The sequence below is a fragment of the Lissotriton vulgaris genome, chromosome 7 (assembly GCF_964263255.1).
Source record: "Lissotriton vulgaris chromosome 7, aLisVul1.2, whole genome shotgun sequence".
NCBI classification, from domain to species: Eukaryota; Metazoa; Chordata; class Amphibia; order Caudata; family Salamandridae; genus Lissotriton; species Lissotriton vulgaris.
The window spans coordinates 1,548,906,943-1,548,931,117 of record NC_141695.1 but is presented as its reverse complement, the minus strand read 5'-3'; the positions used below and the strand labels follow the sequence as shown (position 1 = coordinate 1,548,931,117).

Here is a 24,175-nt window from a genome sequence, read left to right as displayed (position 1 = left end):
TAGGGGTAGATTGCTCCAGTAGGCTTAACCATTCGTCAAGTGGAAGTTTGGACCATGGCCTTTCTTGGTTTCGTATCACCTGGGCTCGCGGTATGCCCGCGGTAATTTGCTAGCTAATTGGGACTAGGAAGTGGTCTGATCAGGGGATGGGTAGGGGTTCCCTAGGTTCCATGGATGAGATATAAAACTGTTGTTTGTGGGGAGGTAGTCGCTCTGGTCGCCTGAAAAAAGAAGAAATGACTGGCAGAAATGGACAGGGTAGAGGCGGAGGTGACGAGGTTGGAAGCAGAGGTATCTATGGCAGCAACCCCAGAAGGTATGCACCAGTTAAAGTTGTGCCAGGACGAATATAGGGGCCTTGCTAGGGATAGGGCCAGAGCGCAGAATGATGAGACTCAAAGTAGGATCTACGAACACGGAGATAAAGCCGGCAAACTAATAGCATGGCTTGAGAAGGGGGAGTGGGCGTCGCGGCTTGTGCCAGAGTTACAGGGGGGAAACTCCAGTATGATAAGGGTAGTGGCAGTGGCGGACGAATTCACAGAATACTTTAGGGGGTATACACCTTGGCCGGGAAATACTTGGAAGCAGACAATATAGCGATGATCAAGGACATCCAGATGCCTGCACTATCAGATGACAGCCGGGAATACTTAGATTCCCCATTCACTAATGATGAGGTGGCACAGGCCATCAGAGGAGTGAACTCGGGAAAGGCCACGGGCCCGAACAGAATCCCTATAGAACTTTATAAACTGAGTGCTAACAAATTAGCTCCCTTTGTTCGGTCCATGTTCGTAGAGAGTAGAGAGAGGGGTCAGCTCCCGTATGAGCAGCGGGTGGCGAATAATGTGCTCATCCACAAAGCGGGTAAGCCCAGGACACTCTGTTCATCCTATAGGCCTATCTCGTTACTAAATGCTGAACCTAAAGTTTTAGCAAAGTTGCTGGCGACACGACTTGTCAAAGTCATCACTACCTTGGTACATCCGGACCAGTCGGGCTTCATGCCACATTGGAATACGGCTCTTAACCTGCGCAGGTTACAGGAAGTATTGGGCAGGTCCCCGACGATCCAGGAACCAGTGGTACTATGGCATTTGATAGGGTCGAGTGGCCTTGTTTGCAGTTTTGGGGAAGATGGGCTTTGAACCAGAGTTCATTAACCGCATGCGCGCTAGCGCAATTCCACTCCTGTGCTGAGTTTTTCAAAACCGCACTTTACGTGACGAGCTGGGCTCGTCATCAGCGTGCGAGGAGGCTACGCCATGACGAGCCCAGCTCGTCATGAGCGTGGAAGGGGTTAATTGGGTGCGTCTATTGTATGCCAACCCCCTCGCCATTGTAGTGGTAAAAAATCACAAGTCTGCTGACTTTCCCCTTGGCAGAGGCACAAGGCAGGGGTGCGCCTTGTCCCCACTCCTGTTTGCTTTAGCGCTAGAGCCGCTGGCGGTGTGGGTTCGTGGGACCGGTCGACCCGAGGAATGCGGTGGACGCTGGATTGGGAGGATAAAATCTCATTATACGCCGATGATATCCTGCTCTATCTCACCAATCCAAGGGGCTCCCTGATATGTTTTCTGGATGTGCTTGCCATATTCGGGAGGTACTCCGGGGTTTGCAATCAACTGGTCAAAATCAGTGCTTTTTGTCCTCAGAGGCGATTCGCCGGTGATCCCGGAAACCTGCCAGATACAAATTGAACCAATAGGGTTTCGGTACCTCTGTATTTATGTCACGCTTGACCCGAAATTACGATATGCTAACAATTTGGGCCCCCCTATGGCTCGATTAAAGGGAAATGTGGCGCGATAGCGGGCACTTCCGCTCTCCCTCCTGGGCAGAGCAGTGCTCTTCAAGACGATGGCTCTTCCCCGATTCCTATATGCGCTCCAGAATGCGATGGGCCCCGTAACGGCGTCCTACTTCAGGGAAATAGAGGCCCTCTAGAGACAGCTTCTTTGGGACGGTAAGCCCCATATAGCCTTCTCCAAGTGCACCCTCCCATGGTATGATGGGGCATAGGGTTGCTAGACCTACGGAAATATTACTGGGCCTCCCAGTTGGCAGCGGTGAATTACGTCATATACGGGCCCCCAGTGGACCCGGGGTATGCTATGGACTGATGGCAAGTGCCGGGGGTGACTTCACCAGGGCACTGTATGCCAGACCTGGCCGGTTTCCCCTCGCGGGACCTACAGCTCATGCAGCACAGGTGTGGCACGTGACATATAGACATCTCAAGTGGGAGGGGAAACTAACACTTGCTACCCCATTATGGTGCTCAGAGAGATTAGGAAGTTTATGGAAGTCAAAGGGATTCGATAAGTGGGAACTCATTGGGATCACACAGATCAAAGACGTCTGGGGGAAGGACACAGTTCACACGTTCGATTCCCTCAAGCAGCAATACCACCTTTATGATAGGGAGCACTTCCGTTATCTCCAGATCAGACACGCTATACTTACGCATATCCCCTTTGGCACGCTACTTCCTGACGCTTCCCCCCTTGAAGACCGGGTGTTAGATGGTCATCTCCCAGAGAAGACCATCTCCTTAATATATAAAAAACTCATTAATAATATGGAAGACCCGCTGGTACTAATTAGGACACAATGGAGTGCAGATGGGGTGGAGTTAGACGACGAGGATTGGCGGGAGGCGGTCTCCTCTCCGCGTGTAGTGGCTATACAGATGAGGCTCAGATTAGTGCAGCTAAAGATTCTTCACAGGTCATATGTCACGGGGCCTCATCTGGTTCGAATGGGTGGAGCAGAGATTGGGGAATGTCGCAGGGGGTGCGGAGAACTTGGAACTTTTATACATATTTTGTGGCACTGTAGTGAGGTACAGGCTTATTAGGTAGAGATCCACGATAGGCTGCGGGATGTCCTGGGGGTGGAGCTACGGCCAGAGGCTCGTAGGTGTATTTTAAATGTTTGGGAACCCACGGATTTGTGTGTGTATAAGAGACAATGGGTAACTTTAGCATGCATGGTAGCCAAGCGTAACATTGCTCAGCTGTGGGGAGCTAGGCAGCCACCCGGGTTGGAAAGTGGGCGGTGGACATGGATTGGTGCATGTTCAGAGAGAGGTCAGACTACATTTCAGGAGGTTGTCCTAAAAAGTGGGGTAAGGTCTGGGTGTACTGGAATCGCTAGCGTGGAGACATCTGTACGCCCCCAATCTGTCTGGAAGAAGCGGATGCACATGAGTCCCTGTGATCCCTTTATCACCATCTTGTATGTATTGTTTGAAGTATGGATCTGTATATTGGGCAAATGTGAAATTGGCCAAGTCAACTGATGTCTTTCTTTGTTGAATTGTTAATAAAAAGAATAAAAAAAAAATATATATATATATATATAATAATTATCAACAGTTCTAAAACTATTATTTTATGTGCTAATGTTTCATAAAGAATATGTAGGTTTATAGTTTTGGTTAGTGTGTTTTTCAAAAACTATGGGCCTCATTATGATGTCAGGTGGAAACTTTATGCAAGACACCATCTCGGAATCGGGACCGACCTACTCGCGATTGGCGGTTCCGCCCGACCGATTACGATGCGGCGAAACACTATTCAGTTGGAGTCCCATTGACTTCTATGGGAACCTGTGTTCCGCCCAACAACACAGGCTCCTATGGGGAAATCGGGTGTGTGCAAATAACCCTGCACCCTGTCGCAGGCACCCCATTGTGCCTGCCACACATTGCAGGGTGTTACTGATGGGGTCCCTTAGGTACCTGCATGCCACACCGTGCAAGCACAACCGTGCACTTTTGTGGGAACACATCATGTGTACCCTGCATGCACCCCCATGGGCAGATTTGTCTGGGGGATCTGTGGGAGCCCCTTTCCATGCCTTTCCACCAAGCATTTAATTGTCGAGCCCCCAGAAGGAAATGCTTGCTGGAAAGGTAGGTCAGAATCTGCCCGCACCACCACAATTCTAGCCTGCTTTCCACTCCACCACCGCCAAAGGGATCTTGGATCCTGGAAGTGGTCTCATGGTGGTCCCACCACCACAATCGTAGTATGGCCGTCGGACCGCCAGGGTGGTGGCAGTCAACCGCAACAGCAAGTACAGCAGTCTCAGGAGTGTTGTACTCCTAGTCAAGCCCTCACCAACTGCTTTCCTTTCTGGGATGATAATATTTTGGTGTTTCTGTCATTGTATCTGAAAGTAGTGTAATAGAGTAAATCAATGCATTTAATTTAATTTATATGTTTGTCAATCACATATATAATTATGCAACTACATTTATACCTACATGTAAGTTGTTTTATATTGTTTCACACTGTTTTGCAGCTTTTCTGTTGGGGGGTGTTGTGATGTGGATAGGTGCTTTATTTTCTGTTAGTTGAAAAAAAGGTGTCAGTTTCCTTTGAATCTGTAATTGTTGGTAGTTTGTAAAGGTTGAGGTTGTTAGCTTTATTTTTACTGGCTATTGAGGTGAGTTTATATTTTTTATGAATTTATTTATACTTACATTGAAATACTTTTGCTGGTTCCTGATAGATGTTTTTGGCAGGTTATCACTTTATGAAGTCATTATGTTTTCATTTAGGAAGTAGATGTGAAGAGATAGAAGTTAGGGAGTGTTTTTGTTAATTATTTGATATTTTGTATTTTTTTGTTTATTTACAAGTAAGTTTTAGATTAAATATAAGTTTTATTTACTTGGCTAAGTAGTTGTCGAGATAAACATATTTCTTCTTCATAGGTCAGGTCAGAGAATCCAGCAGAGTTTCCTTATCTTGCAACATTTTGTAATTTTTTTAGTACTTAATTGATAAAAAATGTTTGCCTTTTATGTTGTTGATTACAGAGTTTGTCAGATTTTATTGGTTCTAGTTTGATATTATTGGTTAGTTTAGTTTTACTGTGACATCTTTATCTGTTATGTCCTTCTATGTTAAAAGCTAATTTAGGTTTTAATTATAATGTTTAATATATAGTTTGATAGTTTTGAATATACTTATATTTATATATATTTATTATTAATTAGATTGTTGTATAAATCTTTGTAGTTAATGCAAATTGTTTTTGGTTATATTATTATAATTTTAATTATATATTTTTCTGTGCTGAATTATAAATAGTTTGGTGATGTAATAATATATTTATTTTTAATTCATACATGTGTATACAATGTCAATGTTTTATGTTTATTTTAAATATTAGTTTAATGTAAAAAGTGTTTTTTATATTTATTAATGATAATGTAATTATTCTGGTGATATTGTAGTCGATATTTATGAATCAATATTTTTGACATATATTTTTAATAATGATATTTGTATTTTTATTATTTGTGGTTTTATTAGTTAAGTATGGTAAAGCAAGATTTTTGTTAACGAGATTAGTTTTCTAATATTTTTGTCTTTAAAAATGCATTGATATTATGTCAGTAATGGATTGACATCATCTCCTACTTATTGCCAGCCCGGGCACACTAAGGTTTGGCACACGTAACAAAAGGTGCACAGACATAATATCGAGTCCAAAATATCGATTGGACATAATATCGAGTATTTAATATAGACTGGACAAAATATCGACAGGACAGAATATAGATAACAAAAATATCGTTTTTAAGGTAAGTGAAGTAATATCGACTGTTAAAAATATAGCTAGTTAAAATATCAAAGTATATAATATAGATAGTTAAAAATATCGATTTTTTAATAATATATAATTGTTTATAGTGTATTTTTATGTTATAATATCTGTGAAAAGTGTGTATTTATGTTATAAATAATTTTATTTATTGAATTTTGTTTTTATAATTATTGCGGAATTTAATTCTGTAGTGGGTTGTGGGTTTATAGGGGAATAGGGTGGGAAGTAATTTATTAATAATTCATTAAATAATATAATTAATTAAAATTTATTTATTTGGGAAAAATTGTAAAATAATTTTTAATTATTAAATAATTAATTGTTAATGTTTAATTAATTAGTATTAATAGGTGATTAATTGACAGAATTATTGTTAATTAGTCATTTTAAAATATTAATTATTATATTACATAACATTTGTATTTATTTTTAATTAATTATTAATAGATAAATCATGTATAGTTTTTTTATAATATATGAAATATTTACTTTCCCTAATGTTGTATTCTCTGGAGTGGAAATAGTAAGTTTAACCCCTACGCTATCCAACGCTTTCCCTACTGTTGCATCCACTGGAGTGGGAATAGTCATTTTTACCCCTACGCTATCCAACACTTTCCCTACTGTAGCACTCTTTGGAGTGGGAATAGTAATTTTAACCCCTACGCTATCCAGTGCTTTCCCTACTGTTGCACCCACTGGAGTGGGAATAGTAATTTTAACCCCTACGCTATCCAACGCTTTCCATACTGTTGCACCAACTGGAGTGGGAATAGTAATTTTAACCCCTACGCTATCCAACGCTTTCCCTACTGTTGCACCCACTGGAGTGGGAATAGTAATTTTAACCCCTCGCTATCCAACGCTTTCCTACTGTTGCACCAACTGGAGTGGGAATAGTCATTTTAACCCCTACGCTATCCAACGCTTTCCCTACTGTTGCACCCACTGGAGTGGGAATAGTAATTTTAACCCCTACGCTATCCAATGCTTTCCCTACTGTTGCACTCTTTGGAGTAGGAATAGTAATTTTAACCACTACGCTATCCAACGCTTTCCCTACTGTTGCACCCACTGGAGTGGGAATAGTAATTTTTACCCCTACGCTATCCAATGCTTTCTCTACTGTTGCACTCTTTGGAGTGGCAATAGTAATTTTTACCCTTACGCTATCCAACGCTTTCCCTACTGTTCCACTCTTTGGAGTGGGAATAATAATTTTAACCCCTACGCTATCCAACGCTTTCCCTACTGTTCGACTCTTTGGAGTGGGAATAGTAATTTTTACCCCTACGCTATCCAACGCTTTCCCTACTGTTGCACCCACTGGAGTGGGAATAGTAATTTTAACCCCTACGCTATCCAACGCTTACCCTATGCTTGCACTCTTTGGAGTGGGAATAGTAATTTTTTACACTTTTGTTATTGTATGTTAATAATATTGGCTATTATTTAATTATATTTTGTTACTATATATATATATTTTAAGAAATATGAAATAAAAAAAAAATGTTTTACTTTCATTAATTATTTAATTATTATAAGTTAATTTAAGTATTTTAAAGTATATTTTAATAATTAATTTTTAATATTAATTTAATTTAACATTGTTATTAGTAAAGTCAAACAACAAAGCCTAGATTTTTAACCTTTTTAACGGGCAAAATGGATCAGCCCTAGGTACTGTGGCCACCATGACGGGGACCAGAAGGAGACATTGTTGCTGAATTAAGGAGTTTCAACTTAAGGCAATTTTCCATCCATTCACTTGCCAACTGCACTCATGCAGGACCGAAAAGACTCCTCTCTATTCTGGCTGCTGTCGGACAGTCAATCCAGTATCTGTGTGTTGTCAGCATAGGATAATAAGGAAAGACCAAAGGACTTAATCAGGCTAGCCAGGGGGGTTACATTTATGGTAAATAAGGTTGGGCTTAACGATGAGCCCTGAGAGACCCCACAAGGCATTTGAAAAGGGTGCAGGGCAAACTCTTTACGGAAGATTCATTGGACACAATAGGGTAGCAAGGAAGGCAGCAGGGCCAAGGCAGGATCCTTAATTCCAATAGTCTGTAAAGTTCAATCAATAATGTATTGTTGACCATATTGAATGCTGCAGGCAGGTCAAACAAAATAAGGGCCGCCCTGCCGTCCCTATCTAATATTATCCTGATTTCCCTGGTGGCCACAATAAGCGTTGTCTCTGTGTTGTGGTCGCTTCTAAATCCAAATTGGGTGTTATCTAACAACTGGTTGTTGTCTATGAAGGAGGTAAGCTGGGAATTCATGGCCTTTTCAACCAGCTTAGCCAGGAAAAGAAAGCAGGAGATAGGCCAATATCTATTCAGGTATTATGGATTTAGGCTGTCCTTTTCATAAGAGGAAGGACTGATGCCACTTTCCATTGTTTAGGGTAAAGTCCAGAAGAGAACATGGTATTAAGAATTTTGTTCAAGTGGGGGGCAACGATATTGGGATCCAATGGAGAACGGAAGATGACGTAATTATCTAAAATATATTTTTTTATGGGAGCAGATGGAGTAGCCTCGCTCTTGGGGCCTGTAGAGTTGTTTGTGGCAGATCTATTGAAGAGATCCTCCACTTTCTTCTGGAAGAATATGGCAAGTGAGTTGCAGAAAGCCTGTATACTATCTACACACTCTGTTGTTTGAAAAAGCTCTCTAGTAAAATTAGTGGCAGATTCGTTTTTTTATGAATAATTTGTTTTGACTATTAGTAACAGGTCTTTATATTCCACAATACAAAAACTGTATTTTCCCCTTTCCTTCATGGTATACTCCTTCTTCCATTTCCTCTCTTGCCTTCAACAATTTTGTTTGATGGCCCTTCGTTTTTCATTAAACTAAGACGCAGTTGGTGTGCTTCTTTTGGTGAGTACTGCGTTTAGGAGGTGCAAGGGTACTGGCTACAGATTTCAGCCAATTTGAATAGTTCAAAGATTGTCGAGCAATATCATCTGACCCATCTAATTGGAACGCCAGTAGAAGTTGGCTTAAATCCGACTCCTGAATTTTATGCCAGGCCTGACAGACCAATGTCTTATGGAGAGTCTTGGGGGGGGGGGTTTAGTGGCAGGAAGTTCAATTTTGTAGGTCACCTCTCTGTGATTGGTCCAAGTCAGATGATGGGTTGAAGGACCAGAGATAAAAGGGTTTTTGGAAAAATTACTAGCAAATGTATGCCCTGCCACATGCTTGGGAATATCTACTATCTGAGTAAGTCCAAATCCGGACATAGCATCAATAAAATTTGAGGATTCATAATTCACTCTCTAGATGAAATTTAAAATCACGAAGTAAGGTGAAATCTGATTTAAGAGAAAAAGATTCTAGGGGAAGATTAATAGCTTGAACAATCGTAGATCTGGTCCCAGGAGGACAATAAACAAGAAGTCCATTGAATGATAGAGTTTTAGTTAGTTCAATGTAGAAACAGCATGCTTCAAACTCCTTTTTGGAAGCTGAGGAAAAGATTTCGGCATACGAGTCGGGATAGACTGCTGCAAGGCCTCCTCCTTTCCTAGATGGTGTATCCAGGTGGTAGATAGTTTAGCCTGGTGGCACTTCTGCAACTAAATGTGGTCCAGCTGCAGTATCAACCCAGGTTTCCGTTACAAATACTATATCAAACTGATAAGTGTCTAAGAGTTCTGCAAACTCAAAGCTGTGCTTTACCAGCGAACTGGCATTAATAAATGCACAGTTCGCTTTGGAGCCCCTTGAAAGGCAAACACTTTCCTTTGACACACTTTTCAAGGCTAGGGGCTGGTCCTTGCTCTGCATAGTAGAGTATGAAAGCTTAAAGCTACATGTTTGACAAGCAAACTGGCTGAAATGAGATGCAAGGCATGCGTTTAAGAAAGGGCAACCAGAGGCTTTACCTGAAATGTTGATGGCCAGGAGGTCACTCCAAGAGTAGCTTAAACATTTTAGGCATGGCAGTAGCACACCTGCTGCATGCATCCCTGCTGTGCGGTTGAATAAGTAGCCCATCATAGAGAGGGGCTTGTCCCAACCATGGCACTGGCAGTGCAAGGAGTTTTAAAACAGATTGGGCAAAGGAAAAATTGCACTGGGTCCAGCAACCCCTCACTCTAGCCTCAGGTTACCCTGAGGCAAGGGAGTACTGGTAACACAAGATTAAGGCAATCAAGGGTGAAGACCGAGAACACATACAATTATTAAAAACTGGACTGAACCCTGTGCAAGATGGAGCCCACAAAAACTGAGCAGGCACCTCCAAAATAATACAAGCGTGCCTACAATGAACATAAAATGTGCGGCACAAACCTTGTTACGTTCATGGAGTCCCTGACTTGACCTACACCATGAAAACAGTTTTTGGATATTTATTCACTATGACAGCAAACTAGTTCCAATATGTAGTGTCACAATTTTTTATAGTTTAACCACCTTGAACTTTGGGCATGCAAGACACCCTTTAGGGGTGACTCAATATTTTAAAATCGTTTTTTCTACATATCCAAGACACTTTTCATTTTCATGTGTCAATCCAATACTTTTAAAATGCAGCCCATCCCAACCATCCTAGCACCCATATAGGTGTGTCATATTCAAGAGATTTAAATACACAGTTGTCATTTAACTTCTATGTTATCAGTGCATGTTCTGTGCCAACTACTAAAATGTTACTGAAAAGTTAAATAAGCCAAATAGATCAATCCATTGTACACTACAGATTTTAGGGAGACAGCTTAGATGATTTACTACTGTGGTCAGTGGAATAGCACACATAGTGCTAAAGCCAGCAAAACACATGGAATAATGGGGGGACCATGACAAAATGATGCCTTTTATTAAAATGTTCATTTACCATTTGAGACGGGTTATAAACAGGATATAATCTTTGCAGCCAAAAATGCTCTGTGGGTAAAAGTTGAGTAGTGTATTTATGGCTAGCTTATATTTGTGGATTATCACCTTTTATACATGTATATATATATATATATATATATATATATATATATATATATATATATATATATATATATATATATATATATATATATATATATATATATATATATATATATATATATATATATATATATATGTATATATATATATACCTTCAAACTACTGTCATTTGCTCTTCATCACCTCTAATCATTAGATTTCTCCTATTCAATTTTAGTGTCTCTTGTTTTTCATGAAGTTATAATGGGTGGATGCCACAGCTGTTGTTACATCTTGAGTCACATAGCTTGGTTTCCTTAGTATCCATTTTCATCTATATCAGTGTTTCCTAAACTGTGGGGTCTCAAGACTATTTTTGGAGGGTCGCAAAAGCTCAAGCAATAATGATAGATTCCTTACAATTTTGGATTTATCTTGTCACATTTGCTGAGCTTCAAAGACAAGGGGCCAAATGTCAGGCATTGTCCTGTGAAAAGTTGCTGCTTATATGTTTTAACATCGGGATGGTTGCACACAAAATCTTCTCACTTTGCTGTCAGACAAAGAAAAGTAAAGTGAATTTTCTGACTATCTTGCTGGGATACAGACAGTGTGAAAACAAAGGTTGTAGGATGGCATTTCTTTGAAACACAAAGAATAATGTAAATACCTGTAAATGAACTGTACACATTCAACAGTTAGGAAAGCAAAAATTTAGCAAATTGATTTGTAATTCTAACATGTGATAGAATCAACAGTTTTAATAGGCTCAAAACAAATCCAGGTAAACAAATAATGGATTGACTGAACCCCGAGATTCACACATTATCAGTAAAAGTGTACGTCTATGCAAATTTGGTGGACATTTTAATGGAAAAGGTGCAGTCTATAAAAGACAGTGCACTACCACATGATGCTTTAATTACAATAAAAACATGCCTGTATCATGTCCATTAAAGCTAGATGGGTCGCAAAAGATGGTTGTTCTAAAATTGGCTGGCTGTTTCAGATGCTTATCTTTCTACAAATAGTTTTCTGTGTAATTACAACTGTTTGTTCACCATTTCCATGCTATACAATGCTTTGCATTTGTGCATTATTGATATGTGCTAATGTATTTGGTTATATATGTTCTTCATTTATTTGTTGCGACCTCAACAAATAAAATAATTTTGAAGGATGCCCAGGTTATTGCAAATTGCATTTGGTGTTCTGTTTTGACAGTGTTCTATTTAACATGAGTCTTGTGGTTTTGGAAGCTCTTTAACAATTTACATATTTTGAACTTTCTAAATACGTTCATATCTTATGTTTCAATCTTTGTAAAGTAGATTGTTTTTGCAATGTCTAAATATATGTGACTAATTTTCCTGGTAATTTGTTTACATTTTTTAAGGGTAGATTTTTGTTCTGGTATTGTTATCCTCTGCCTCCACTGAATCAGGTGATTCCCTTGCAGTCCCTGAGGCTGTCCATGTATGGTGTGTGAATTACTCCAAGGCTTGGCTGTTTGGGGTCAACCACTACTAGAGGTGATGTGGGTGAAACGTTTGTGAACTATAACTGACTTGTACATTTGTATGTGTGTACTTGTATTTGCATACCGCGCCTTGATACAACCTTGATATCCCTTTCATTTTCAAGCCACTCCCATATGTACCCCTAAATATAGAACTACACAGGAGTAGTGTCATGTATTTCCTGCATGGCCTATTGTAGTTTTCCCAATGTTAGCCGAATTGTGCATGTTATAGGCCCCATTTTCTTTTACACACTTTCCAATAAAAACATGCTTGCTTTTGTGCCACATTGTATTTTCACACAGAACTTGGACATGTTTTTCTTGTGTGCTGTTCTTTTCTTCGGATTTAGTCTGAACACCACAGACAAGGTTAAACAAACAATGCCCTTTGGTATTCTTTCTGACCAGGCACTAGCACCTAGACATAACACAAGAATACAGCTGTAGTTTATGTGTACATATGCCTTGTCATATATATGAGCACAGGATCCAGACACACACATGGAGCGAGAGTTCTGGAACAAGATCAATGCGTCCTCTGAGATGTAGAACATTCATCTGTGTATGCTTAGGTACGGGTTCCTCCACTAATCCCAGATATTTTTGATATATAATCATTTAGCTTCAGTTCAAGGAGAGGGAGGTTTAGGCTACTATGTCTTACAACATAACAGGGTTTTTCATGGCATATGGTTTATTAACCGTGCTAACAGTATTTTTAGTATGCATTTGTTTTCTAATTGTGGCACAAATACTGCATTTCAGAGCACAATATTTTAAATAATTATTCTAAACTTCCTTTGTTTCGCCCGATTATTTTATTGTGGACAAGTACAAGTAAGAGAGCAAGAGGGTGTATCCATTTACCATGATCCTTGAGAGGGCCAAGAGTGTTGTGTTTTGGGCTGCCAATTCACTTGTTTCTCTGGTAAGGTGGAGAGGGCAAGTGAGACATTATAGCTTGTCGGATTCGGGCTCATGGATACTGAGGTGGTATGGTGACTCAGTCCCTATGTACTTATGTTCTATGGTCCCAAGCATAGTTCTGTTCCTGAGCAGAATCCATGCAACAGTCGTTCGGTTGACTCTTGTTAGAATACTCTGTGCATAAGATGTCAGAATGCAGACACACCATTCAGTATAAAGTACATGGGTTTGAAGATGAGGGAAGACGTGTCAGATTTTGAACACTAGACCAATAACTGATGGACATTCATTTATTCCTTTTCTGGATTAGGATCTGTTGTGGCTTAATAGTGGCAGATCCATGTTTAAGACCACCCACAGTTCATAGACTTCAAGAGGCAATGTGTTTTTAGTTGCATTGGCCTTTCGCTTTTGTATGAATTTACACTCATTATCCTTTCTGTACTTTGTATTTTATTCCTTTCTTTTGGTTCCCCTTGGTTTTCCTGGTAGCCCACCCAAACCTGTGCTTACTATTTTGTGAGATTTCTTTTTTGCTCACCTCAATACTTCTAACTGGTGAGTTTACTGTGGTTACCAGGGCCTGACAGCTGGAATCTAGGTCAGGTGATGCTCATCAAAGCAACACCCGCTGCTGAAACCATTAACCTGTTCGATGGTGTATGCGTTAAAAGTTTCCAACTGACTGATAAACTATGCAGCCTAGTTGTCTCTTTCCTCCCTGCCGTCAGGTCAGTCAAACTTGCCTCTGCAATATCAAGACAAAGTTGAGCCTTCTCTCAACTGAGACAATGTTGGACTGGAGATTGAGATTCAGTCTGGTGTTTTTCTCCTCCATTGATCTTCCATGTTTTTCCCAGATTTCTGTCATAGGGAGAAATGTCATCTTTGTTTACCTGCATATGTTTTTAGGGACTGCATGAAGTTTACAGTGTGTCTACATAGATGACATTAGAGCTAGGACCAGCACAGGCAAAGATCTACTCCCATACCTTTAAGAATTTCATGTATGACCACATGAAGATGTTCAACAAGAGTACCAATACACATATTCATGAACAGTATTAAGTTGAGGTTTTGGGTCAGCTACAGGGGCCCTGGTATCCTCTAACTGAAATAGACAAGATATACCCCACCGGTCACAACTGAACTGAATTCTTCTCCATTATAAATCTAAGCTCTACGTCTTGTGATCTTGTATAAAAATATTATCATTTATTTTCTCCTTTTGATGTTATGTTTTAAATTTGCTCAAGTACAATTTGGTATATTAACTGTCTCACTCGCAATTTTCTAAATGAATTTTGTGAAAAGATGTCTCATGGGATAATAAAGTTTATTTTGTATGAGATATTGTACTTCTAAGTTATGTTGATTTATAATGCATTGGTACAGTTGAATAATTGCTGAAACTGTTTCTATTTAGTTAAATATTTGTAAATGCCTTTATGGATTGCCCCCATGGTATGGACATATTGAATCCAGATAAACTGCTTCTTTGGTCTCTGTGATAGCAAGGGTCACATTATATTTGTCAAAAAAGATGTACAATAAGAGTGGCCAAAACAAAAGGACAACATGGAACGTTGGACATTAAATATGAACCTGGTTTTGAGCCAAACTGGTATAAAGGAAAAAGGAACACAAACTGAGATAATCTCTGCTATTACAACGATAGCAGGAGACTGTATGCAGTATATTTTACCCAAACTATATTTAGATAAGTTATGTAAAACCTCTACATAAAGAGTAGTCCTTGACATCAGCAACCTGCATATTTAAAATGTGAATTTCCTGGGGAGAGAAGAAGTAGATGAGTGCCACAGACAGAAGCAATCCATCTTTACAGTATCTAGAACACTAGAATGCATATTTACAAGCCCCTTTCACCACTGGAGCGTCACTTTTCTTGATGCTTCGGTGGCTTAGCGCCATCTTCCATATTTACAAGGTGGCTCGTAGCCACTTAGGGTAGCTTAACGCCACCTTGTAAATATGCTCCTTTCCGTTGCACTCCTCTGCGATAAAGAGGCGCTCAATGGATGTTGCTGTGGGCATTCCACTGCAACACCCATATTTTTTATGCTGCCCTAGATTTACAAGGCTGAGGCATCACTAAAAATGAATGCCATGGAATGCCAGGCATTAGAATGGTGATATGAGGAGAAATTATTAATTTCTTCTTGTTTTTTGCCCTTTCCATCCTTCAGCACACATGGAAAGAGTAAATCACCATTGTTATTGTTTAAGTGCAGGAAGGTGTGCCTCCCTGCACATAAACAATTGTCCCCGCAGTGCAATATTGCTGTAGGGTGCCTGCATTTCCGCTAGGCAGCTTTTTTTTTATCTCAGTGCTGGGGAAAACACAGGGATGCACCCTATTCTTGTGAAAATGGAGCATCCCTGCATTTTCAAAATCTCAGAGCAAGAGCTGCCAAATTTGTTTGTAAATATGCCTCTAGGTTTCTGATTCCGTTCAGTTCCTATTTCTAGTTGAGTGTCTTTTAATCTGGAATGTTTGCATGAGCACATTCAAGCATTATAATCAATTTCATTAATTTATTCAATTCAAGCTATGCCATTGGGACATATTTTGACACCCCAGTTAAGGCTTCCTGTGTACTCCGATGAGTTCTGTATTTTACTCACTTCACAGCCAGGATATCATGTTCCTGTATATCAAATATTCTGTGGTAGAGGGTACTGTTTTGGATGTAACTCAATTTTGTATTTATTCATCCAATCACTAACCTCCCTTCCATACACCATTCATCCACTTCTTTTATTTCAGCCTTGCTCTACTTCCCCACATCCCTTGCTCACTTTCCTCCTGCCTCACTTCCTCTGTACTCTTGTTGTTCACTACAGTGAACTAAGTCAAAATAGAAGGCAAAACCTTGACTTGTTACATACCTATATCATTCTTTTGAAAGCTGCTGGGTGGTGCACTTTGGAGAGTCGCAGGTCCATTTTGAACACAAACCGGTTCAGATACAATCTAAAAGGGAAAGATAAATCACATCATGCATTTAGTCTGGCTTATGTTTTTAATGCATACCATAGGTATATATAGAGAAAATATTTATAATGTAGAATGAAGACACATTTTATAAGTATAATAATGTGCACATTTTCACATATTTATTCTTCTTATATCCCTTTAGATTAAATTATTAACAGGGTATTGTTTCAGAAAATTATACGTGGCTTAGAGGTCAGTTTACCAATTAAAGTCATGTGGAGTACATGTGAAAGGCACTAGTACCATACAAATAACTATGATGGTTTTTTAGCCCCTAGAGAATGGTCCATTGGTACACAGAGGGCATAGCCTATGGCTTCTACCACCACATAAGTGGACCATGCACACTATTTATAGACTCCCATCCCCTGATGGGGATCCTTTTGCTCTGAAGCAAGTCACACAAAGGTGGCTCCCTTCACAGCACTGAAGGTTTGCTGAGTGGGCCATGTTTGAAGTGTCCATTCATCAAACATTTTCATCTAAACTAAAAGGAAGTGACCCGCCAAGTAGGGAATTTTGTAGGACCCTTCTGCATTTTACCTGCTCATGTGCAACACACATCGCATGGTGAACATTGGCTGGGGCAATGAGTGACCGTAGCCCCTGCCTTCACAAGATTGGTATAACTGACACTGTGACCTGGCCGCCCTTTTGTAGATGGGCTACCAGATTAGAGGTATACAACTACATAAACCTCGTGTTCCCAGATTCTAAGTTTGATTTGCCCTGAACCATGCAAGTTGACACAGGGTGGTGCAAATCCTACAATGAGATTTATCAAGCCAAGCATGACCACCATGAGGGGCCCTTGGTGACTTTGTAAATCTAGTGTAACAAAAGGCAGCGCCAGTGGTGAGGGTATTACATAGGTGGAGACTGGGTGTTCCTATGCATTCACTCATGTAATTTGATGAATTCCCAGATTTATCAAGAGTGGTAGACCTAGGAATTCATCAGAATTGTACGCCTTCCACCAAGAGGCTCAACGAGGAGAAATCTCTTTATTTCCCCTCATTGTTTCCTCCTTCTAAGTGTGCTGCATTCTTAGAAAGACAAAAATGCCTCAAAGGATTGCTTTATGCAGGAAGGTGCCCCTTTCTGCACAAAAACAATGTGTGATTTGTTCATAAATATGCCCCTTTCAGTTTAGTAAGGCAGTAGCAATGCCAATGTACAGTTGTGTTCCTGTTCTGTTACAATCTAAATAAGGCCTACTGAGATGCAGAAAAGTCCATTACATGGCTCTGGAGAACATTCACCCATGCCTTGAAGTGCCCATAGAACGCTGTGGTATTTTGACCCCCACTTCAGCAGTGCATGTGCCTAGAGTCCTTCCAATTATATGAAGTGAGACTCTGAGTGGGAATCTGTAGTTAGAAGGGCATATCAAGTGCACCTTTCTTTTTAAGACAGCCACCCCTGCCATCGCATTAGGCGACAGAGGACTGACAGAGGTGGCAGTGAAGTGATTATAATTTTCAGGAATGCTGTTTTTCAATATCACCTGTTTCACCTGTTTGATAGAGCAGGCTACTTACCTCTCCTGCATTTTTCTAATTGATTTACTACTGGCTCCTATGGTCATCCATGTAGAGCACTGATACTCAAATTATGGTCCTGGGGCCTAATATGGCCCTTCTGACCTTTATATGCGGGCCACTGTTCAACAGCATCACTGGGCTGCTGCTTACTCGACTCAGCACTAACATTGAATAGATGTTAAAGAAACAGCCAAGCATTTATTTAACCCCTTCCATGCTCATGACAAGGTCAGCTTGTCATGGGTGTTACCTGTGCTGTGCGTTTGACGAGTTGACCTTGTCATGAACAATGAGGTTCATCAAGGATCAGCACAGGAGGGGAAAACCCCCTAGCAGCCAAGGTGTTAAAGGTTAATAAATGTTAAAGAAGGGACGTAACTAGGGAGTCCTGAACAACTTCACTTTAGTAACACCTTCATTTTTAAAGCCATGTTTGAGGCAAAAGTGTAAATATATGATGTCTGTTCAATTCAAAAGGTGTATTTCTTTAGCATGCAACACTGTTTCACCTTAGTACAACAGATTATATCAGTGCATTGAGAAGTATTTTTTTAAAGTGATAGTTTTCAAACATGAATTAAGAAACACTAATTCCCCCCCCCCCATCCCACCCTGACACCAATGTCAATAGTGAACTAAGAGGCAAAGAAGTAGTTATGTGTACTCGTTGGGTAGCCTGGTTTCCTATTATACATGAACAGTATTATACTTTCTTAAATCAAAACAGGAGAAGGTTTTGTACAGTGCACATTAGGAAGTTATATTTATTTTAATGTCCTCTTATGTAAGATAATGAAGAAAAAGGTGGGAAAATAAAACACAATTTTTTAACGTGTGGAAGCGGGATTAATCCCAGGAGTTTCACATTGTACAATTCAGCCACTAGATGTACATGTTTTGCTTCCCCTACACCTGCCTTACTGTCAATCAACCGCCATCCTGCTAGCATCAATACAACCCTTAGTCGCCTCACAGACCAAACATTTGGGCCCCTGGGCAAATTTTTGCGAGTGCTCATGATGTAGAGTATGGATGTTGCATGTGTCTGTACTACTTGGGGGCCGAGGATACATGTGTAGTGCAAACGATACATGTCTCTATGGGAACAGTGGGCTATTTTGTGCCTCAGGCATACCTCGGTGGTACTTTAGATGGAGAATTGGATGAAAAGCCCAGATAGCCGTGTATATTGTAAGGTTTCCCCCAGAACAAATCAAACAGAGGAGTGTTGCTGGTGTTAAGAAATGAGACACAGGGTACCTTTGAAGCAAGGGAGTCTCCCCTGACTCTTCTTCACCCATTACTCTATGAGAGAGGCTACCCTCCACAGGCTAAAAGGTATCACTTGCTCTTGAGCTTTTGATTTCCTGAGAGGAGACTCCCAGCTCCCACTGCCTCCCAACTAATGCTTGTATCAATGACCATAGCTCGACCAGTATGAGTCAAATCACAAAAGTACAGAACTTGCCAGAACCAGTCAATGAGCTGAACCGCTACAATGCAATATGAGTATCTGCCACTTGAGCATACTGATGAATCTGAAATTTCCAGTCCAGGTGCCAAGACTGCCTAACCAGAAGACTGGAGTCTCCCATCAGTGGTGACTGGGAGAGACCAGGGTTTGGGGACTGTCTGCCAACTGCCCTTGCTAGGTTCAAAAGCAGTAACCGAGGGATGATTCAACTTGCCCAACAGCATGAGCTTCTTACATCCCTCTCTGAGTGAAAGAGCTGCCTGGCTGGTAAGCAGGGTCTTTGGACCAGAGGAACTCAGGCAGGGTAAAGTAATGCCACTACTGTATCCCAGCCTGCCCCGAGATATGGTTACTGAAGTCCAGAGGCATGGATGCATCCTCCCAAGGTGGATGACATCTGTGACTCAGGGTGCCCTGTAATTCAAGAGGATGTGAAATCCATTCAGTGATCTATTTCTAAGAATTGCCAAAGGTTTACAAAAAAGACAACTACACCCAGATGATGTGGGATTCACAAGCAACTTCAAGTACCACGAGAAGACCAATATCATTAGTAGATTGTCACAACTGCAACCTGGGATTGGCACCTGTTTGTTTGGAAGTAAGGTTTTGTATTCACACCCGAGGAAGACGCCAGCACACCACTGACTGACTAGTGCTGGTGCAGCTGTGACATACCTGAGGATGTTGGCACAGGTGCATGAAGCATGACCTCTATCAGCCGGGGTTGACACCTAGCATCTGTGCTTAGTAAGCTATGCCGATTGCACACTTGAGGAGTGATGTCTGCTTGGCTGACATATACTCCCTTAGCCGTTGCCCTTGGAAGGACCATACCTAATTTTTAAACTAGAACTGTAAAGGTACTGAGACTTGGTTCCCTGAAGGAAGGGAAGTATGCACACTGAAGTGGAGAAAGAATAATTATTCCATTACGGCTAATAGTAAATAGAACCACATAATCTCCCCAAACAAGGTCACACTGAAATTCCTTTCAGAGGGTCAAATGCCAAAGCAACTTACCAATAGGGGTGGCTGGTAAACTCCACTCTCCCAGAGAAGTTTGCAGAGTTTTACCCACTCTGCACTCTGATTTCAGCAAAACCTCTGCCAATTGCCACGTTGCAGAGTTTTTCTCACACTGTTGGCGAGCACAAGTGAGTAAAAACACGTGCTAGACTGCCTCCCGGTGAGATTTCTCAACGCGACTGGTAGCTATCACTCGTGTTGAAAAAGCTGCCACTCGCGCTGCGAAAGCTGCAGCTTGAGTACAAAATCCACTTGAGTGGCAGAAAAAAAGCAGTGGCCTCTGGCATGCCATGTGGTGTCGTTTGCACTGATTCTACAGCATGGGACAAGCTCCTGGCGCTAAAACTCAGAGTGAACACTAAGACGGACCGGAATTCTGTTACTCGCGGAACTCCACGTTAACTCGTACAGTTTTTAGTTAACGCCACAGAATTCAGCAGAGTAAAACTTCAAGAGTCCCATCCAACCCTACTTACCAAAAAATATCATCCCCTAGAATACTCTTGGCCCTGTTCCCATAAGTGCCCCATAATGATTGGTTGTGTTGCATAAAATATTTTTCTGGTAAAACCAAAGGACTGGCCATCTGGCGTCTTTTGCGTTGCCACCTGTCTGAGCAGTTGGCATAACTACACTTCGGTCCAAGCACTTAAGGGGGACACTTTTTGGTTTGAGTCTAATAGTAGGTCTAAGCCCTGGACTGAGCCCAGCAACCTATAGCTACCCTGAGACTCCTGAAAATATTTTCACAAAGCCTTAATTTACTAAAAACTATTACAGATAGAAATTGATTTATTTTTACATAATGTTACATAATGTTAACTCATATTTTCAGAGCAGAAAATTCATAGAATGTTATACTTTTTTTAATAATATTTGAAGAGAACCTTTATATACTCTTCTAATTATTTTTAAAACAGCCGCATGCATGATATTTCTCAACACGCTTCAGGAAGTCTTCTTAATTTCTGCATTTTCAAGGTACCAGCCATCGTTTATAAATGCGGTTTATATATTCTCATAACAGAGTTTTAGATAAGGAATTCTAATTCACTTTGCAGGGGTATTTGTAACCTACAAGGTCTCTTGACTTTCAAGCCATTATATCTAAAGGTGAGCCCATTTGTGTATTTTTTTTCCACAGAGGTGCTAAGATAGTTGCATTTGCATGAAAACCACAAATCAACACCCTTGTCCAATTTTACCTTGACTGGTGTGAAATCCAAGTCAGTGCCTTCTCTGTTGTAATGTATACAAATAGCATTGATGTTATTTTGGAAGCATCTTCTTCACTGGTTAATGGAGAGTGCTGAAATGTTTCCTTGGGTTTCCTTGGGACATATAGATATACATCGAATATTGTTTCAATCAAAAACGTAGCTGCACTCAAGCCTTGGGAAAGCCTACATCGCAGATGCTGTTAGTTGTATGTACTAATGATTCATGTGCCTTTTCTTTGAAAGAGTATCAGGTTCTCTTCGTGTCTGCATCAATCTTAAACATAATGAAGATAACTTAGCAAAGTCAATTCTAGCATACCTCATAATCGTCTGTATTCACAGTGTTATCTTTGTCCTCTGCTTTTTCTTGGACGCTTTCCACATTCCCCATATTCGTTTATCTAGAAGAGAAAACAATTACGTTTAATGCGAAACTAAAGCAAAGCCTTGTCGAATATAAAGGCAAACATCAGACTTAATCATCCTCGGTGGACACATAACTACATTGATGAGTATTTCGAAATACAAAAAAATCACAAAAGAGTTAGGGGCAGATTTATGAGGCCCTTGCGCCACGTTTACGCCGCTGTTGCGTCACGCAAGGCGGCGTAAACGTGGCGCATCCCTACGAACGATTTACAACGTGACGCATCTAGGCAGATGCGTCACGTTGTAAAGCCCTGCGCCGCTTGTGGGCGTTCCGGCGCAGGGTGGGCGTTCCGGGGCAGGTGCGCCTCTCAAGATGGCTGAGTGAAATCTATGAGATTTCACTCAGTCACTTTTAAGCCAATGCTGCGTCAAAAGCCTGCGCCTGCTTGAAGCAGGCGTAGGTCTTGACGCAGCATTGTTAAAATGGGGCACCCCGAGCCTTGCTGGAGCTGTGTCGCGCTTATGACGCAACTCCAGCAATGCACCACATTTCCGGCACAGATGCGTCACGCATCTGTGCCATTTTTGCACCATGGTGCGCCGCATTATAAATGCGGCGCACCATGGCTGGCGGAGCTGTGGCGCACTGTGGCGCATGTTAACTGGCGCATCCCAGGGGATGCGCCAGTTAACATAAATCTGCCCCTAAGTGGCTAGAATATTGAGCCTCATAAGATTCTGTTTGCTCTTATATAATAGCAATGAGAACTGCATTTATTTTTCAAAATAGGTGACTCGGTTCGAATAGTTTCCTCCTGGATATTATCCTTTCACTCAAGTATGCTGTTGATCCAGGCGGCCTTCCTTCCAATTAACATATGAATATTGGCAAGTCTAAAAAGTCCATTCAAATGATTTTGACTATCTGCTGGTGACTCTGTTTGCATTATAAATCCTCATAATTCTTGATATTTTGAGTTTACTAGAGCAGGCAGCAGAGTGAGGCCTCTCCTGTGTGCCTACTTCTAAACCACTGAACACCTGTGAGGAACCCCCAAGTGTCGCTACAGCAGAAGATTGGACTGCCCTCTCCTGGACCACACCAACCAGAGAAAGAAGCCTTCTCTTAGTAGCATGACCAAGAGGTTTTTTAAAGAAAATAAGGGATTGCCTGGTGGATCCTGCCTTTCTTCAAGGTTAACAAATGTACACAGTTTGGACAAAGCTACACTCCAGCCAAGGTCTCACATATACAAAATAACATAACATAAGCATTTGTAAAGCACACGCATCAACCAAGCATATCAAGGCGCTGAATAACAGATGTTTATTGTTGTGCAATAGTACTCATTTTATCCTACTCAGGTGGATGAGTGAACCAGCTGGGATTTGAACCTGTTATCATGAGGACAAACACAGGCCCCTACAATGGACGCATTAGTCCACTAAGCCACCAGCCCCAGTTAAATCACTAAGGCCCAGCACTGCATGCACACCCCACCAACTACCAAACCTTAACATTTAAACTGAATGGTCCATAAATTGTACTTATTATTCCGACAAGAAACATTTCTCTACTGCATTACAAAAATAGCTGTGCTTCCATGTGTCTGGTCATCTTCTATACTAATATAATAAAGAGAGAGCCCAAACCTTTGAGGCGGGTAATCTCAGGAACCACAGCACCAATCACAACACCCAATACAGCATTGGAAAGGGCAGTTGCAGCAGAAGGACATAGGCTATGCGGACGCCCACCATATACATTTAAAAGGTAAAAGAACAGTGCCAGCAAAGTAGTCCCTTGTGGGCGTGTCTGCGTTGTGCTGTGGGCGTGTGCTGGGGGCGTGACAAACGTTGGGGGCGTGTGGTACATTTCACCCTTCATGCCATGCCTCATATTGTGTGCTGTGGGCGTGTGCTGGGGGCGTGGACGTGTGCGGGGCGCGGGATTACGGAAAAAAAAGTGAGTGTTGTGCCCAATATTTCATTGTTTTTTCTTCCCAGGTTCTGTACATCCCAGCTCCGGGTGCACTTGCCCCGCGTTCCCAGTGACGTGCACCTGCTTTACTGTATGGAGGTCAGGCATGGCGCAATTCCCAAGGGCCGGAAGGAGCGCAAACAGGGGCCATTGTGCAGAAAATGTAATCTCGCCCTAACTTCCGGTGACGCCTGAAGCGCACACTGGAGATTTTCCACTTCTCTTGAGCACAGGCCTCGCGCCACGCACATCCGGACACAAGGCCCGCCTCCACGGAAATAGCAAGAAAGGGACTATCCCTCCCCCAGGAATATGTGATGATATTCCGCAAACCAAATATAACTATAAAATACCGATTATGTATGGACTCCCCAAACTGCATAAAAATCTGATTGAACCTCCGTTTAGGCCCATTGTGTCCACGATTGGTTCACTGACAGAACCACTTTCTAAATTTGTGGATGCTTGCTTAGCCCCCATCATCTGTCAGCTTCCGGCCTATGTCCGTGATACTGGACATTT

At 41.2% G+C, this 24,175-nt stretch overlaps 1 protein-coding gene across 4 annotated transcripts in view; it reads right to left on the bottom strand.

The window, feature by feature from the left end:
- Positions 1 to 24,175, bottom strand: part of BCAS1 (brain enriched myelin associated protein 1) — a 505,437-nt gene that overhangs the window by 340,201 nt on the left and 141,061 nt on the right. For all 4 annotated transcript variants that reach the window (XM_086932444.1, XM_086932445.1, XM_086932442.1 and 1 more), the window contains exons 2-3: positions 21,623 to 21,704; positions 15,928 to 16,012 (exon numbers count right to left, since the gene is read on the bottom strand). In XM_086932444.1, coding sequence (XP_086788570.1) covers positions 15,928 to 16,012; positions 21,623 to 21,694 — 157 coding nt within the window. In that variant the 5' untranslated portion in view covers positions 21,695 to 21,704. The remainder of the gene's footprint in view (positions 1 to 15,927; positions 16,013 to 21,622; positions 21,705 to 24,175) is intronic.